Source organism: Mya arenaria, chromosome 9, assembly GCF_026914265.1.
Source record: "Mya arenaria isolate MELC-2E11 chromosome 9, ASM2691426v1".
In the NCBI taxonomy this organism is placed as follows: Eukaryota; Metazoa; Mollusca; class Bivalvia; order Myida; family Myidae; genus Mya; species Mya arenaria.
Window position 1 is genome coordinate 56973106 of NC_069130.1, and position 18409 is coordinate 56991514.

The window sequence follows — 18409 nt, forward strand, 5'->3', positions numbered from 1 at the left end:
AGTAACTGCTTCCTAGAGTTTGAATCCACCTATTGAGTGCAGCAACACTTGGCCTCTTCAAAGTCCACAGCGAAGATATTGAACTTACTAGGTTGGTGATTGCATTTATATACCTTTTTATCCAACGAAATAGTATTACTTTTTAATAAACAGGAGCATAATTCATAAAGCATCATAGAAACAATTTAACTTTGAATGAAATTTTTGACAATAACTTTAAATCCTCCTCACTTAAAATCAAATTGAATCATATTATATTCATAATTTAGACCATTTTCTTGCCTATTTTCATATTATTGTTGTACAAACAATATTTATAGCTATAATTAAATTCAGCTTAGAAGAGGGACATTTTTTTAATAAGTTAATAAATCAAACTATGTTTTTTTGGATTCAGAACTAAAATTAGACCCAGAGACAGTAGATTTCATGTTACCATACCACAGTCAAGTTCATCACGTCCATCGGTGCAGTCGTAGACGCGGTTACAGATCTGTGCCTGTGGGATACACTTCCTGTCCACCTCACATTCCATCTCACCTGCCTCACACCGAAGTGCTGGAAATATAGGGAGGGAGAGGATTTTTTATTGGCTGAAAAATAGATAGAATTTTTTTTTATTGACAGTTAAAATTTGTACTGTATTTCCACAAACATTTTTTGTTTACAAGAAAATATTTGATTAAAAAATCATTTACATATATTGGGTTGTAATATCTATGTAGATGTATCATTATGACTCCATATCACAGGTCATATTAACTGCATACATTCGGTTCACCACACAAAATAATTATGTGACAGTCATATAGTAAACAATCCTAGTGTATGAAATATATTATTAAGCCCACCAATCAGATTTCAGGGTCCATAATTAAGATATTTAGTAAATGGCATTTTTAAAGAATTAATCAATGTCAAAGCTTACATGAAACATATATCAACATTATAATGATATATATGACATTCTTCTATATACCTCCTGCTGTGAAAAGTACTTAGATTATGACCTATATATTCAGCCAATGAAATCCCCTATCAGTCTCAATTTAAATACCACCCACTTTTGTTAACATTCAGCATTCCTCAAAGCCATTTTCCATCGAAAACAACCTCGGATGTATATGGATGGTTTACAATGTTCGAAATCTTTACATTTAACTAAGCTGCAAGTAGATCACATAGAAATTTCAATTTAGCAGTTAAACTTAATGACTAAATAATTTTGGAATTCTTTATTATATATGCAATGATACACTTAACAGGCAAGTAGTTTAAACTAAGATATAATAAATACAAGTTAAAACACTACAATTAATTAATACTATTTTACGAAGTACTTCTATGATGTACCAGCATACATCTGAGGTTGTTTTCAATGGAAAATGGCTGTTGTGATCTGAAAGTATTGTTAAGATTTGTAGTTTTACAACTAACACACATGACATCATAATTTGGTTCCCCGCATGCTGAAGACAGGTTAAAATCTAAGACATCTAAGAACATATTGCGTACAATCTTAATGACTTAGATTGGCTCGCTCGCTTTTCTTAATTATAAAGATTTTATTATACATGTTCTAACCATTTCAAAGAACATATTTATAAAACAAATTAATGAAATACAAAGTAAATAAAGTTAACGCAAGCATAAAGCAACTATCAAAATATATAATTGAGTATATAAAGTATGATTATATATTTTATAAACAAATTCTAAAATAATTGTATAAATGAATTCCCAAACTAAAGAATATACAATCAAGGGTTATGGATACAATAAAAGCACACAGAAAATAAACAAAACAATATCAATAAAGATACAAATTGAAAAAAAAAGATGTGAAGGACTTATTTGAACATTCTATTTTATAATGCAAGAAATAAACAAAAATAACTGAGATCATGTTAATGTATCATATAACAATAGCTGTAAAAAACAACAATGTTTTGCTTACGGAAATCTGGGTTTTGTTTTTTTAACTTTTTATAAATAACCACTACATTTCTTAAATTAAACAGTGCAGATAAAATATTTGAAAATGTGACTTTTGTACTTATACAGTTGTAAAAATACACTTAAATTGTCAATAGAAAAATGTCTACAGTCACTTTAAAAAAGAAAAGAAAATTACATCCAACTAAAATTGCAAAAGTTAAACCAAAGTAGGCACTTATTAGAATTATGCTGTTATGATAAATAATGCTCATGGTCGGATATTCCTGGTACTCTATTATGCTTTGCTTCATTCAGTAGTATAGGACATTTCTCTAGTAAAATGAGGCAGTTTCATTGGTGCAAAATGGAGACCTCTTCCCAATTTTAGCCAATGAAGCCACATTATAAATCATGTTCATTTCTATATTTATAATGATGTCAAAGATAATCTTTTCAGTTGAAGAACTGTAAAATTCTACTCTACCATGTTGATATTCATGAAAACAAGATTTTATCAGTCAGTTCTGCCAATAATGTTATATAAACGTAATAAAGTACTGGGGTTGCCGACTATGAATAATGCTATACACACTTTAACGTAATAAAATATAAATATGGCCGTCTTTAATGAAATGCTCACAGTAGCCCAACTTTGTCATTTTCCTTCCGTAGCTAGGTAGCTTAAACTGAAGGTGTCTGACCCATAAATAATCTGGTTCCCTGATGGTTCAGTTAACCGTAATCATGTTCTGTTATATTTTGATGCCTTGAGACCTCAAGTAATTGGACATGTATTAACTTGCAAATTAATAACTCAAAATAATTACTCAAAGTACATCATACCTCAAGTTATAACAGTTTGTATATTTTCTTTTTATTTGAACTGAAAGTTAACAAATTTAACGTTTTTGCAATGCTAAAAAAAAAACTTGTTCTTTGTACTAAATATTTACTTTTACACAACACAAAACCTTATCAAATCATGACAAAATAATATGGAGTAACCAAGCATCCAAATTCACATGTGTTGGTCGGATTCGCTCGAGAACAGCATACCTGGTATCACTAAAATATGCTTAACTTAAGCAGTAAAGTAAGTGTGCAATGAGGCAGGCATTTTTGGTGAGTATGTTTGGGCACTGTGAACAAACATTTTTTAAGGATGACCAAATAAACAGGTAATGAAGCTACTAAAAATTATGAGGAAAATAAGACAAAATCAAGCTTAGTTTCAGTTTAACTTAAAGAATCTGGCCCCAATTTCTCAAAACTTCTTAAGCTTAACAGGCTTAAGTCGCTTATTCCAATTAGCCAAATTGCATACTGAAAATGGATTTTGATAAATGAAAAATGGTTTATTCTGATAATCATACAGATTATTCCTACATAATTTCTAAAAAATTCTTGAAGTAAATATAACACATTTTATAGAACAACAATAATAGTGAAATTAGCTTAATCCTGTTATTATGAAGCAATTTTGTGTCAAATTGTCTTCGTAATATTTGATATCTTTTATTTAATAGTTCTTAATGTTTTTGTCCCGTAAGTCTGATGTACATATTGTCTCTTTTGCTGTTCAGATGTAAATCTTTTATTCATATGAAATATATGATATTTGGTATGAAAATTAATGTTATCTTATGAGGAATTCATTTATATTCTTTATAACATAGAACCTTTAAATTATATGCAATATTTCATACATTTTCTTTATTTCCTTTTACATCTGAAGGGTTTCATAATGGTTTTTAATTCTTCAACAAACTGTTATTTCTTGTGTCTACATGTTTCCTTTAATTTTAGCACCTTCATTATTTTATGTTCTAACTAATCTTTATGCAACAGGCTTAGCTAGACAAGTTTTGATAGCTAAGCCTCAGTGAGACATTTCAGACATTCTTGTTACTTCTTAACCTTTTAAAACAACAATATTTTTCATATAAAAGCCTAAGGATCACTTTTATTAAGGACTTCGAATTGTATGGTGTTCCATTACATTATTTTATACTTTGTGTGTTACCAAAGTCAGGACATTGTGTTACAAATATTATTTTCTACTTTGTGTGTGTTACCAAAGTTATAATAAAGGACATTGTGTTACAAAAATACATTTCTAGGAACAGTTTAATAAGTGTGTTTAATAATTTGTGTTACAAATTTAAAATACTTAAACACTTGTGCTACCAGAATTATTGATGACACTGTATAAATTTCTTCTACTGGTGTTCCATAGAACTGTATGCATGTGATTATATTCTGGACGTTATTAAAACTTTAAAACATTCATTGTGAGTTGCGTCAGGATTTGAACCCACACATTCACGTCATTATAGTTTGGTGGATGAATCTGGGGTACAGCACTGTTTAGCTGCTGTGACTTTCCTGGTACCTCTGAGTGTGCGGACCAATCAACAGCCAAGCGAGAAATTTCCATTATAAAAGAAACTGACGGACTCCACAATGAATTTCAGCCATTTCCAAAAGGGTAACCATCATCTTTTTTACCCTGTTATCATGATGTGCCAGCCATGCCGCAGTCATTCTTACCACCACTGCAATCGGACCAATTCCCCTGGTACTCCACACCAAGCCAGGTCAACATCTTTTCGCAAAAGTCAGATGCAGCTGCGGGACCGTATAAGAATGACTGCCTTCATGAACAGAAAAGACTCCCAAAACATGCCATTTCACCACCTGGACGATGCTGACCTGCAGAAGTTGCGCTTCAACTCTTTGACTAGAATAACATCAAACTGTAAGGCAAATTCTAAAAACCCTCAAGAAAAATTTCAGGCAACTATTGAAGGTCATTGTGCAGCAATTTCCTTCCTCAAACTCCAAAACAATGACCTCAAAGTTAGTGACCAAGTGCATTTCAACAAAAACATGGAATTATCAAAGCAGCTGGACCGTCAATCTGAAATACACGCAAAGGCTATGTCAAAACAAATAAAGATAAATCAGGACCTCACGAAGAAACTTGACCACATGGTATCAGAATCAAAAAAGGCTACAAATACAGAAGAGATTGCTCCACTAAAACTGCTCAACTCAAAGCTTGTTGAGAGACTCAACAAGGCACAAAAACAACTACAAGATCTAAATCTATGTTACAACCAGACCTCACAGACACGACAAAAAATAATTGAAAAGGCCAGACAGGAACTGAAAGATATGGCAAGCGAAATCGTTGTGCACCGTTATGATGACTACTGGGACCATGAGGAAGGAAAACACAATTGCCGGCAATGTGGCAGTCAGGAATACCATTCAAAAGATGAGTGTCTTGCTGTGGATGAGAAGTGTGGGTGCTGTAACAGAGTCGGACATTTCACTCTTTTGTGTAAACATCTATATAAACAACTGTAACAGGCAAAAATTTGAATTATTCAATCTCTAGATAATGTTTTAACGTTTGGAGTCCAAACTTAAATGTATTTGGGGGGAACTATTATGAAGCAATTTTGTGTCAAATTGTCTTCGTAATATTTGATATCTTTTATTTAATAGTTCTTAATGTTTTTGTCCCGTAAGTCTGATGTACATATTGTCTCTTTTGCTGTTCAGATGTAAATCTTTTATTCATATGAAATATATGATATTTGGTATGAAAATTAATGTTATCTTATGAGGAATTCATTTATATTCTTTATAACATAGAACCTTTAAATTATATGCAATATTTCATACATTTTCTTTATTTCCTTTTACATCTGAAGGGTTTCATAATGGTTTTTAATTCTTCAACAAACTGTTATTTCTTGTGTCTACATGTTTCCTTTAATTTTAGCACCTTCATTATTTTATGTTCTAACTAATCTTTATGCAACAGGCTTAGCTAGACAAGTTTTGATAGCTAAGCCTCAGTGAGACATTTCAGACATTCTTGTTACTTCCTAACCTTTTAAAACAACAATATTTTTCATATAAAAGCCTAAGGATCACTTTTATTAAGGACTTCGAATTGTATGGTGTTCCATTACATTATTTTATACTTTGTGTGTTACCAAAGTCAGGACATTGTGTTACAAATATTATTTTCTACTTTGTGTGTGTTACCAAAGTTATAATAAAGGACATTGTGTTACAAAAATACATTTCTAGGAACAGTTTAATAAGTGTGTTTAATAATTTGTGTTACAAATTTAAAATACTTAAACACTTGTGCTACCAGAATTATTGATGACACTGTATAAATTTCTTCTACTGGTGTTCCATAGAACTGTATGCATGTGATTATAATCTGGACGTTATTAAAACTTTAAAACATTCATTGTGAGTTGCGTCAGGATTTGAACCCACACATTCACGTCATTATACTGTTATAAGGGACTTAAGAAGTTTCAAGAAATTGGGGCCAGGTTCTTAAAGCAATGTTAAAGAAGTAACTTAAAAACTTAATGACATTCAAATAAAAACTAAAGGCTGTCCACTAAAAGAATTTAAAAATACATAAAATATTTATTTACAGAATGAAGAGATGAATCTTACATAATTATCCCCTGTAGTTACTCCACTTTTGATTTAATCAAATGTGTTTATGAAATATATCATATTGCAAACCTCTTCTTCCACTCAAAACCAAAACCTACACAGTGTCTTTTTTTCAATACCTAAAATGGGCTTAAATTGGACTCCCCTTTTTTTACAGAGTCATGGCCCTTTAAACCTTTTAATATTTGTTTTTATTTTTCTGCAAAAATACATCTCTATTGTTAAAAATAAAACAACAATACATAACAGAACATTTCTTGATATTTTCTATAAATCTAATTCACCTATAGTAGAGTTGCATAAAAACTGCTGTAAGCAATGCTATTAGTCATAGTTCTAGCAAATTTGGATTTTTTACCATTTAATGTCACTATTTTTCCATGACTTGGACAGTAAGAAAAACACACTGGTACACCCAAAAATGTTTGCTTATTCAAAAAAATTGCCATTACATGTTGAGATTATCATGGCTGTTATGAAAATGAAAAATAAGTTATCCCCCCCCCCCTCTCGCATATTTTGGATTTTGGACAACCCTTAGTAGGGACAATAAACTCAAAGGAACAATAAGACAAGACAGAACATTTCACATTGAAGATCATACGGTCAAACAACATATGACCACTTGACCTTGGTACATCCATTCATGTGAACACTGTAAACTTATTAGAGCGTTAAACAGCATTTTCCTTTTCTTTTTTTCTAATTCTGACCAGACCATATGATTTCAGGCATCCTGTTCATATAAAAACAGTATGTTCCATTCCCTCAACTGACTGCCAAAAAAGGTAAAGACCCAAAAGCATTTTGCAATACACTTTAAGATAAACTTCCTATTAATTTAACAACATTTAACAATTAATAAATTGTAGATCAACCAATCAATCCCTTTAAAGCTGACCTCTCACAGATGGACAGTTCTGACAACTTTTTTATCTTTTGTCGTAGATTGAGCCAATTAATGCATTAATGTCTGAGAACGAGTACTATAAGATTGCTGACAAAGAATCAGATTGCAGTTTGTCATATTTATGTTTGAAAATTGATGTGTTATGCAGAAAACCTCATTTTTCTTAAAGCGTTAGTAAAGCTTTTAGCCACAAAACTTCAATTTTCAAAGAATAAATTTATTTAAATTTGCGATCTGATATTTTGTCACCAATCTTATATCACTGGTTTCCAGATATTTACACAAAGATTGGTTTATTCCAAAACAAAAAATAAAAAAAAGATGTCAAAACGGTCAATTTTTGAGATAGCAGCTTTAATATAACAATTCTTTTAAGGTAACCCCTGTACATAAAGGCTTGTCAACATATTGAACCATTGCTGAATTGGATACCTGGTGACACCATATAATTCTGGTATCATTGGAAAGGGTAGTGCTTACTGAATCAATCAAAAGGGGCAGGGTGTTGCAGAAAAGGGACAGGGTGCTAAGGAAGAAACGGCACATTGTATCGGGCAGTGAAGAACTTGAACACTATCAGTTTTACAGAAAACGTTTGGAATTCTGCTTAACTGATGTTTAAATCTTGGGTTTGAATTGCTAAATATGTAAAATTCATTGAGTTTGTATGATTTTATATAATATTAATAATCATACTTTAAGTTTTAATCAAAACAAAGAATTATCTTCAACATTTAATTCTATGAAGGCAGGAGAGTACGCATGTTGGTTCCATGAGGGCAGAAGGTCGCTTCCAAAAACGGACAGGGTGAAGCACCCTTCCATAACTCTTCAGCTAAAACCCTTATATTTTCTCTCCAGAAATCAAACCCTTTGAAACACCACCACAATAATATTGGGTCACCAAGCAAACAAAATCTACCCAATGGTTCAATGAGTATCTTAGCTCTGTTGTGTTAAGCCATTATAAGAGATAAAGCAATCTATATGCATAGGTAATCATACTGATTCTATCGTCAGATGAAAGATGTTACATTTCCCACATATACCAGCCTCAAATTTTTGTCTGTTCACATGTTCGCCACTTACTACAGTCTCGTTCGTCCGATTGATCGGGGCAATCGGGATACCCGTCACAATGACGAGATTCCTGGAGACAATGACCCGTGCCGCACTGGAAAAACCCATCCTGGCAGGGCGGGTATCGACGACGATCCGCTATAAATGTTATGAGTTAGAACACATACACATATATGTACACACATATATATTAGTCTAGACACGTAGCAGATTGAATGGTTATTTAAGGTCACGTTTAAAAAGAGAGAAGTAAAGAATTTATAATATAAGTCCTAGAAATAAAAAAATGGAGGTTAGTTATTTTATTGTAAGGAGAATGAAGATAGAGTGACAGTTCATCTTAAATATAGTTTTACATTTTACATGTGCTATTTCATGTTAAGAGATGATCATACACATATTTATAAAATAGACCTGTTCTTCAGACAAAAAATTCCAGCAAGACTCATCCATTAAGATTATTTTATAGGTTCCAGAAACATAGACTCAGATACCGGTACCAAAATATAGTAACTTATAAAGATCAAAATTAAAAATTTTAAGATGTTAATTTGACAGCCACTGGTACAGACGGACATTAATCATCATACAGACAATTTTAGAACAAAGAAAGCTTAGGCATTTACGACACAAAAACATGTAGATCTGTCAGAGACATGACAATGCAAATCATAGCAAAAACACATATAACATTTTAGAATGTTGGAATCTATTCATTATCAAAAGCATAATAGAAGAGTTACAATTACAATTGTCATGCACCTTTTACAATCTGACAAAGAAAACACAGATTATCTTATTGAGAAATGTCTCTTTTTCTCAAATAATGCTCAACTTCAGTTAATGTCTATGAAAAAAAAAATAACATCAAAACCTCCACCCTACCCTTGATCAACTTCTTCCACTTCTAATAATCAGTCTCTTGCAACTAACATACTTACTCCATTTCCCAACAAACAAAATACTCTCCATTACCAACAAGAAAACTAATTCAACAGACACTTCTGACAGAGTATTCATTCTGAATTCATATATGTCGTTGCACACATTTTTGAACACCAACAACTTCTGCTAATCTTTGACTTCTTCCTACCCTAACAAAACAAAATCCAGGAGACACTTACGACAGTTGGTCTCGTCAGAGAGGTCGCGACATTCACTTCGGCCGTTACAACGGGCGGACTCGAGCACACAGTCTCCGTTCAAACACTGGAATTCGCCATCCCGACAAGCTGGAGTGGATAAAATAAAGTTGACTTATATGTTCTATTTAGATCGACTTTTCTTTGGGAAGTTTGATAACAAAACTGAAATCTTTTTTAGGAAGATTATATGATTGATTCCTAAAAATGCTGTAGATATATAAAATAAGAAATATTTAACCTAAGTATGAAAAGCCAATTGTCATTATAAATATCTTGGATGCATTTTGAGTAAAAGCAAACCTTATATTTGTACAACACTGACATGACAACAATGCCAAGTATATGATGACACCATAACTTATTTAAAAACAAAACAAAACAGACAACAATCAGGCAAGCTAACAAAAACTGATAGGACAACTTACGGCAAGCCAGTTCATCCGATCGGTCCGTACAATCGACACGTTGGTCACAGCGTTGGCTAAGGTCTATACAGATTCCATCACCACATCGGAACTGCTCTTCAGTACACACTGAAATTTAGGTGTGCAACTTTTACTTAATGTTTCATTATAAATCTAGTGTAATTTTGTGTTATACACAAATACAAAAAACAACAACTCATAACTACCTGGTTATGAAACATTAATTATTTGTATGACAACACCGCTGCTCAAAAAACAAGGCTATGACATAACCATTCCTACTAAAAAAGGATCAGTTGAAAAGCATGTATCCATATACTATTCTTAAGTTCATCGCTTTACCATCTTTTCTTTAATTTACATTAGCCACATGAAAAAGCACCATGTACTGACCATTTTTGAAATGCCAATGCATTGTAAGAAATATTTTACCACAGCCAAGTTCATCAGATCTGTCTGCACATTCAATTCGTCCGTTACATCGAGAACTCTCCGAAATACAGCGGTTGTCACTGGCACATTCAAACTCATTCCTCCGGCAGCCCGCTAAAAATTCAAGTCAATAGTGAAAGGTTTCTTCATAGAAAACAGTTAGAATTAGGCATAATTTTAAACCAATAAATTTAATGTCAGACTACTTTTCATACAAAACAGCAAACTATAAAGACAGGGGTGCTGATAGGAATGTATAATGACATTCTCTAATAGATCAAGGGCATAGATCAACAACTGTTTCCACCAGACCTGGCCCTAATTTTTAAAAAAATCTTAGGGTAACTCCCTTAAGTATCTTATTTCATTTAGCAAAATTACTCAATTAAATATGATTTTATAAAACAAAAAGCAGTTTATTTTATTCATCTCAAATATTATTTCCTTTAAAAGCCTTAATAAGAATAATTTACACAATTTATACCAATTCACAAATAATGGGCTGAGCTTGATCCTGTAATAAGGGACTTAAGATGATTAAAAAATAGAGCATCTACATGCAATAGGAATTGCCATTGCCATCATATGTATCAAGTTTCAGAGAAATATCTTGAATGGTATTTGAGTAATGATCAATTTCACGGAAAAGACACTGACAAGTACAAATCCCTACTTTATTTCCCAGGAAAAAAAACATAAGCCCAGTGAAAAAAGTTCAAGTAACTTACGACAACCATCTTCATCAGAACCATCTGTACAATCCGGATATCCATCACATTGCAGTCGTTTGTCAACGCATTCCAGAATTCCCACTGTCTTACACTGGAAATCACTGTCTGGACACACCTTAGCTGCTGCAAATACACAGATGATATAACTTAAGTGGTAGTTGGGTACAGAAACTATCAGTCACACTGCAGTCGGATATCAGTCACACTGTAATCAGATATTAGTAACACTGTACTCAGATATCAGTCACACTGTAGTCAGATATCAGTGCCTTTGCAGTTGGATATCAGTCACACTGTAACCAGATATCAGTCACAATGTAGGCAGATATCAGTCACACTAGATGGATATCAGTTACACTGTAGTCAGATATCAGTGCCACTGCAGTTGAATATCAGTCACACTGCAGTCAGATATCAGTCACACAGCAGTTGGATATAAATCATACTGTAGTCTTATATCAGTCACACATTGGATATCAGTCATACTGCAGTTGGATATCAGTCACACTGTAGTCAGATATATATACTTATACAATGTTTTACGCTTGATACAGATGTAAGTTGATTTGAGTCTCTTTTGATGCCTTTTTCATGGGTAGAAACCTAGTAAGTCAAGGTTAACATAATAAGAGACTGAAAAATGCCCACAAAGGTCTCAGATTGTTTAAATAAAGAGCTTAGTCGTAAAGTGAACTTAGCGTCATATTTTCATTGTTTGCTAAATGTTAATTTGAAATGAATTTTAGCCAGTATTAAATATGAAAACACAGTCAAGAGAAACAAAAATATTAACTTAATGCCATCAGTGAGGTTACTACAAGTTTAAGATTTTCGAAGGAACTGTGAAAATCCTCTCTTGCCTCAGACCTCTTTGAGAGACTTTAAAGGTGATCACATTTTATATAACATAGTATGGGAAAGCATTAAAAACCCAGTTATAAAATCACAGTATTTTCTTACGGCAGTTAAGCTCATCTGATCTATCTTCACACTGGGGCACTCCGTCACATCTCATGTTAGCCTGCACGCAATTCCCATCAGCACATGTGTACTGGTCTGATCTGCAGCCTGCAATAATGATAGCTAGATGAGGCACCCAAAAAACACATTTGGTTCGGGTAACTTGACCCTACTTACGAAAAAGGTGCTGACCCTACCATTCTTATAGTAAGTTGGAAAAAAATAAATTATAAGCCTGTGTTTTAATATGAATTTTCAAAGCTTTATTCAGAATATTACTTTAACACTATTCTAAAAAGATGACAATTACGTTCTTATATAAAGCCTTAAAAAAAAAATCCTACCTACCCTACTTGTTTTTGAAAAGGATGTAACCCTAACCAAACCAATTTTTTTTGGCCTAATAAGTGTGGTATTCGTATGTAAAGAATATAAGTAATCTAACACAAATATAATAAATATACTTATATAAATTTGTAACAATTTATAGTAAAATTGAGGTAAGTGCTAATTAGCCTGGTATGTGATATTTGTTTTAGTTTACTCCAGAAGATAGAAAATAGGGTTCTTTTTCTTAGAACTTACACAGCTTGAGCAATTTAATTTTGTGTATGTTTATTTTTTGTAAACCTGGTATCACATGTATTATATGTGCAGAGTGTACAATAAACTTTGAAACTTTTTTTCGAATACCGATTTTGACATTCGAATACCAAACGTTTGATCAAATATTTGAATATTTGTTTGCATTCCTAGCTTAAATCTATGAGCATATCACAAATAGTTCTAGTTTAAATGTTAACAATAATGACGTTAATCAAGTTATTAACTTTAGCAGTGTTCTGAACACTAAGCCCATTGTTAAGTAAAGCTGTGCTTAAAGCAAACTGTTAGCTCTATGCGCTTTGAAATTTATAGTATATAATTGGACTGAATTAATAAATACAGTCGAACCCTGAGGGCTCAATCTTGTTTGGCTCGAATTCCTCGTTGGCTTGAATTAGATGTTGAAGACCCATCTCTTTATACTGAAGGGAAGAATTCCCACTTGGCTTGAATTAGATGTTGAAGACCCATCTCTTTATACTGAAGGGAAGAATTCCCACTTGGCTGGAATTTTCCGAGGCTCGAGGCATTTTCACCGGTCCCTAAGAGTTCGAGCCAAAGGGATTTGACTGTATCTTTATTTTTCTATACATGCATAAATTTTCTGAACACCATCAAATACATGTACATTCTTTCTTTGCTTTGATTAATATTTGCACTTAAAACTGCCGTGGACAAATATCAAAAAGTGATATTATGTACAATTGATTAAACAAATGGTTTACCATTCACAGTAACACTGACATTGTCACTGTCAGTCTGGCCAGCGTCATCTTCAACAGTTAGAACAAAGTCATACGTGCCGGGAGCCAAATCTGTGATATCGATCACCTCTCCTGAGTAGAAGAAACCTGGTGAGAGGTCAGTACGTCGCCACTGGTAGCCAACAATCCTGGTGTCATCAGATGAGCGTCGGCCATCTAGTCTTATAGGGCTTGGATAGGTGACAGTGATGTCACTTCCTGCATTGGCCACGGGTGGGTCGTCTCTTGCTGTAAATTATTATTGAATATTCTAGTATTCAACTGCTTACTTGAGGTTGGTCAGAATCTGCCTTAAGTCATTTAAATTTCAATTAAATGTACCTACCTGGTATTAAAATTGCACGTGCTGTTTTCTGTTTTGAATGAGCAAAGGGAAACTGAGGTAACTCTTCCCAATTACAGAAAGTTCATTTTTAAAATCATTGCTAGTTGTTAAAACTTAAACTGACAATGATGAACCATACATCACTTTATGGCAAAGCTATCCAATTTTTTATAATATTTTTCTTTAATACAAATAATTTTCATTCAAACAAACAACTAATACACTACTTACGACATCCAAACTCATCTGATCTGTCCTCACACTGGGGCACGCCATCGCATCTCATGTTTCCTTCGACACAATTACCATCAGCACATGTATACTGATCGGGTCTGCAAGCTGAAAAAATTAACAGATTTTTAAAATTACAACAAAACGTGCCTTGCCTTATCAAGCTACAAGTCCTACACAGGTCATTTGAGGTCACTGCTTAAACATCTATGTTTACTCACTAAAGGTGCACCGATGTAACATCTATGTGTATACAGACTTATTGTGGCATATTGATACAACTGAATGTACAGACTAATGGTTTACCAATGTAACAACTTAGTGTACAGACAAATGGTTTACCAATGTAACAACTTAGTGTACAAACAAATGGTTTACCAATGTAATAACTAAGTGTACAGACATATGGTTTACCAATGTAACAACTTAGTGTACAAACAAATGGTTTACCAATGTAACAACTTAGTGTACAAACAAATGGTTTACCAATGTAACAACTTAGTGTACAAACAAATGGTTTACCAATGTAACAACTTAGTGTACAAACAAATGGTTTACCAATGTAACAACTTAGTGTACAGACATATGGTTTACCAATGTAACAACTTAGTGTACAGACATATGGTTTACCAATGTAACAACTTAGTGTACAAACAAATGGTTTACCAATGTAACAACTTAGTGTACAGACATATGGTTCACCAATGTAACAACTTAGTGTACAGACATATGGTTCACCAATGTAACAACTTAGTGTTCAGACATATGGTTCACCAATGTAACAACTTAGTGTACAAACAAATGGTTCACCAATGTAACAACTTAGTGTACAGACAAAAAGTTCACCAATGTAACAAATTAGTGTTCAGACATATGGTTAACCAATGTAACAACTTAGTGCACAGACATATGGTTTACCAATGTAACAACTTAGTGTACAAACAAATGGTTCACCAATGTAACAACTTAGTGTACAGACATATGGTTCACCAATGTAACAACTTAGTGTACAGACATATGGTTCACCAATGTAACAACTTAGTGTACAGACAAAAAGTTCACCAATGTAACAAATTAGTGTTCAGACATATGGTTAACCAATGTAACAACTTAGTGCACAGACATATGGTTTACCAATGTAACAACTTAGTGTACAAACAAATGGTTCACCAATGTAACAACTTAGTGTACAGACAAATGGTTTACCAATGTAACAACTTAGTGTACAGACATATGGTTCACCAATGTAACAACTTAGTGTACAGACAAATGGTTTACCAATGTAACAACTTAGTGTACAGACATATGGTTCACCAATGTAACAACTTAGTGTACAAACAAATGGTTCACCAATGTAACAACTTAGTGTACAGACATATGGTTCACCAATGTAACAACTTAGTGTACAAACAAATGGTTCACCAATGTAACAACTTAGTGTACAGACAAATGGTTCACCAATTTAACAAATTAGTGTACAGACAAATGGTTCACCAATTTAACAACTTAGTGTACAGACAAATGGTTAACCAATGTAACAACTTAGTGTACAGACATATGGTTCACCAATGTAACAACTTAGTGTACAGACAAATGGTTCACCAATTTAACAAATTAGTGTACAGACAAATGGTTCACCAATTTAACAACTTAGTGTACAGACATATGGTTCACCAATGTAACAACTTAGTGTACAGACAAATGGTTAACCAATGTAACAACTTAGTGTACAGACATATGGTTTACCAATGTAACAACTTAGTGTACAAACAAAAAGTTCACCAATGTAACAACTTAGTGTACAGACAAATGGTTCACCAATTTAACAAATTAGTGTACAGACAAATGGTTCACCAATGTAACAACTTAGTGTACAGACAAATGGTTTACCAATGTAACAACTTAGTGTACAGACAAATGGTTCACCAATTTAACAAATTAGTGTACAGACAAATGGTTCACCAATTTAACAACTTAGTGTACAGACAAATGGTTTACCAATGTAACAACTTAGTGTACAGACATATGGTTTACCAATGTAACAACTTAGTGTACAGACATATGGTTTACCAATGTAACAACTTAGTGTACAGACATATGGTTCACCAATGTAACAACTTAGTGTACAAACAAATGGTTCACCAATGTAACAACTTAGTGTACAGACAAATGGTTTACCAATGTAACAACTTAGTGTACAGACATATGGTTCACCAATGTAACAACTTAGTGTACAGACAAATGGTTCACCAATTTAACAAATTAGTGTACAGACAAATGGTTCACCAATTTAACAACTTAGTGTACAGACATATGGTTCACCAATGTAACAACTTAGTGTACAGACAAATGGTTAACCAATGTAACAACTTAGTGTACAGACATATGGTTTACCAATGTAACAACTTAGTGTACAAACAAAAAGTTCACCAATGTAACAACTTAGTGTACAGACAAATGGTTCACCAATTTAACAAATTAGTGTACAGACAAATGGTTCACCAATGTAACAACTTAGTGTACAGACAAATGGTTTACCAATGTAACAACTTAGTGTACAGACAAATGGTTCACCAATTTAACAAATTAGTGTACAGACAAATGGTTCACCAATTTAACAACTTAGTGTACAGACAAATGGTTTACCAATGTAACAACTTAGTGTACAGACATATGGTTTACCAATGTAACAACTTAGTGTACAGACATATGGTTTACCAATGTAACAACTTAGTGTACAGACATATGGTTCACCAATGTAACAACTTAGTGTACAAACAAATGGTTCACCAATGTAACAACTTAGTGTACAGACAAATGGTTTACCAATGTAACAACTTAGTGTACAGACATATGGTTTACCAATGTAACAACTTAGTGTACAGACAAATGGTTTACCAATGTAACAACTTAGTGTACAGACAAATGGTTCACCAATGTAACAACTTAGTGTACAAACAAATGGTTTACCAATGTAACAACTTAGTGTACAGACAAATGGTTTACCAATGTAACAACTTAGTGTACAGACAAATGGTTTACCAATGTAACAACTTAGTGTACAGACAAATGGTTCACCAATGTAACAACTTAGTGTACAAACAAATGGTTTACCAATGTAACAACTTAGTGTACAGACATATGGTTAACCAATGTAACAACTTAGTGCACAGACATATGGTTTACCAATGTAACAACTTAGTGTACAAACAAAAAGTTCACCAATGTAACAACTTAGTGTACAGACAAATGGTTCACCAATTTAACAAATTAGTGTACAGACATATGGTTTACCAATGTAACAACTTAGTGTACAGACAAATGGTTTACCAATGTAACAACTTAGTGTTCAGACAAATGGTTCACCAATGTAACAACTTAGTGTACAGACAAATGGTTAACCAATGTAACAACTTAGTGTACAGACATATGGTTCACCAATGTAACAACTTAGTGTACAAACAAATGGTTCACCAATGTAACAACTTAGTGTACAGACATATGGTTCACCAATGTAACAACTTAGTGTACAAACAAATGGTTCACCAATGTAACAACTTAGTGTACAGACAAATGGTTCACCAATGTAACAACTTAGTGTACAGACAAATGGTTTACCAATGTAACAACTTAGTGTACAGACATATGGTTCACCAATGTAACAACTTAGTGTACAGACAAATGGTTTACCAATGTAACAACTTAGTGTACAGACATATGGTTTACCAATGTAACAACTTAGTGTACAGACAAATGGTTTACCAATGTAACAACTTAGTGTACAGACAAATGGTTCACCAATGTAACAACTTAGTGTACAAACAAATGGTTTACCAATGTAACAACTTAGTGTACAGACAAATGGTTCACCAATGTAACAACTTAGTGTACAGACATATGGTTCACCAATGTAACAACTTAGTGTACAAACAAATGGTTTACCAATGTAACAACTTAGTGTACAGACAAATGGTTCACCAATGTAACAACTTAGTGTACAGACATATGGTTCACCAATGTAACAACTTATTGTACATACAAATGGTTCACCAATGTAACAACTTAGTGTACAGACATATGGTTCACCAATGTAACAACTTAGTGTACAGACATATGGTTCATCAATGTAACAACTTATTGTACATACAAATGGTTCACCAATGTAACAACTTAGTGTACAGACAAATGGTTCACCAATGTAACAACTTATTGTACATACAAATGGTTCACCAATGTAACAACTTAGTGTACAGACATATGGTTCACCAATGTAACAACTTAGTGTACAGACATATGGTTCACCAATGTAACAACTTAGTGTACAGACAAATGGTTCACCAATGTAACAACTTCGTGTACAGACAT

The 18409-nt window shown here is 33.1% G+C and overlaps 1 protein-coding gene across 4 annotated transcripts in view; it reads right to left on the reverse strand.

Moving 5' to 3' along the window:
• Window positions 1-18409, reverse strand: part of LOC128203075 (basement membrane-specific heparan sulfate proteoglycan core protein-like) — a 140528-nt gene that overhangs the window by 62968 nt on the left and 59151 nt on the right. For 3 of the 4 annotated variants that reach the window (XM_052904339.1, XM_052904338.1, XM_052904337.1), the window contains 9 exons: window positions 14045-14152; window positions 13450-13716; window positions 12119-12226; window positions 11156-11281; window positions 10428-10541; window positions 9996-10103; window positions 9550-9657; window positions 8435-8563; window positions 442-558 (listed from right to left, as the gene is read on the reverse strand). In XM_052904339.1, the coding sequence (XP_052760299.1) occupies window positions 442-558; window positions 8435-8563; window positions 9550-9657; window positions 9996-10103; window positions 10428-10541; window positions 11156-11281; window positions 12119-12226; window positions 13450-13716; window positions 14045-14152 (1185 nt within the window). The remainder of the gene's footprint in view (window positions 1-441; window positions 559-8434; window positions 8564-9549; window positions 9658-9995; window positions 10104-10427; window positions 10542-11155; window positions 11282-12118; window positions 12227-13449; window positions 13717-14044; window positions 14153-18409) is intronic. The other variant, XM_052904341.1, reaches the window with a different exon arrangement.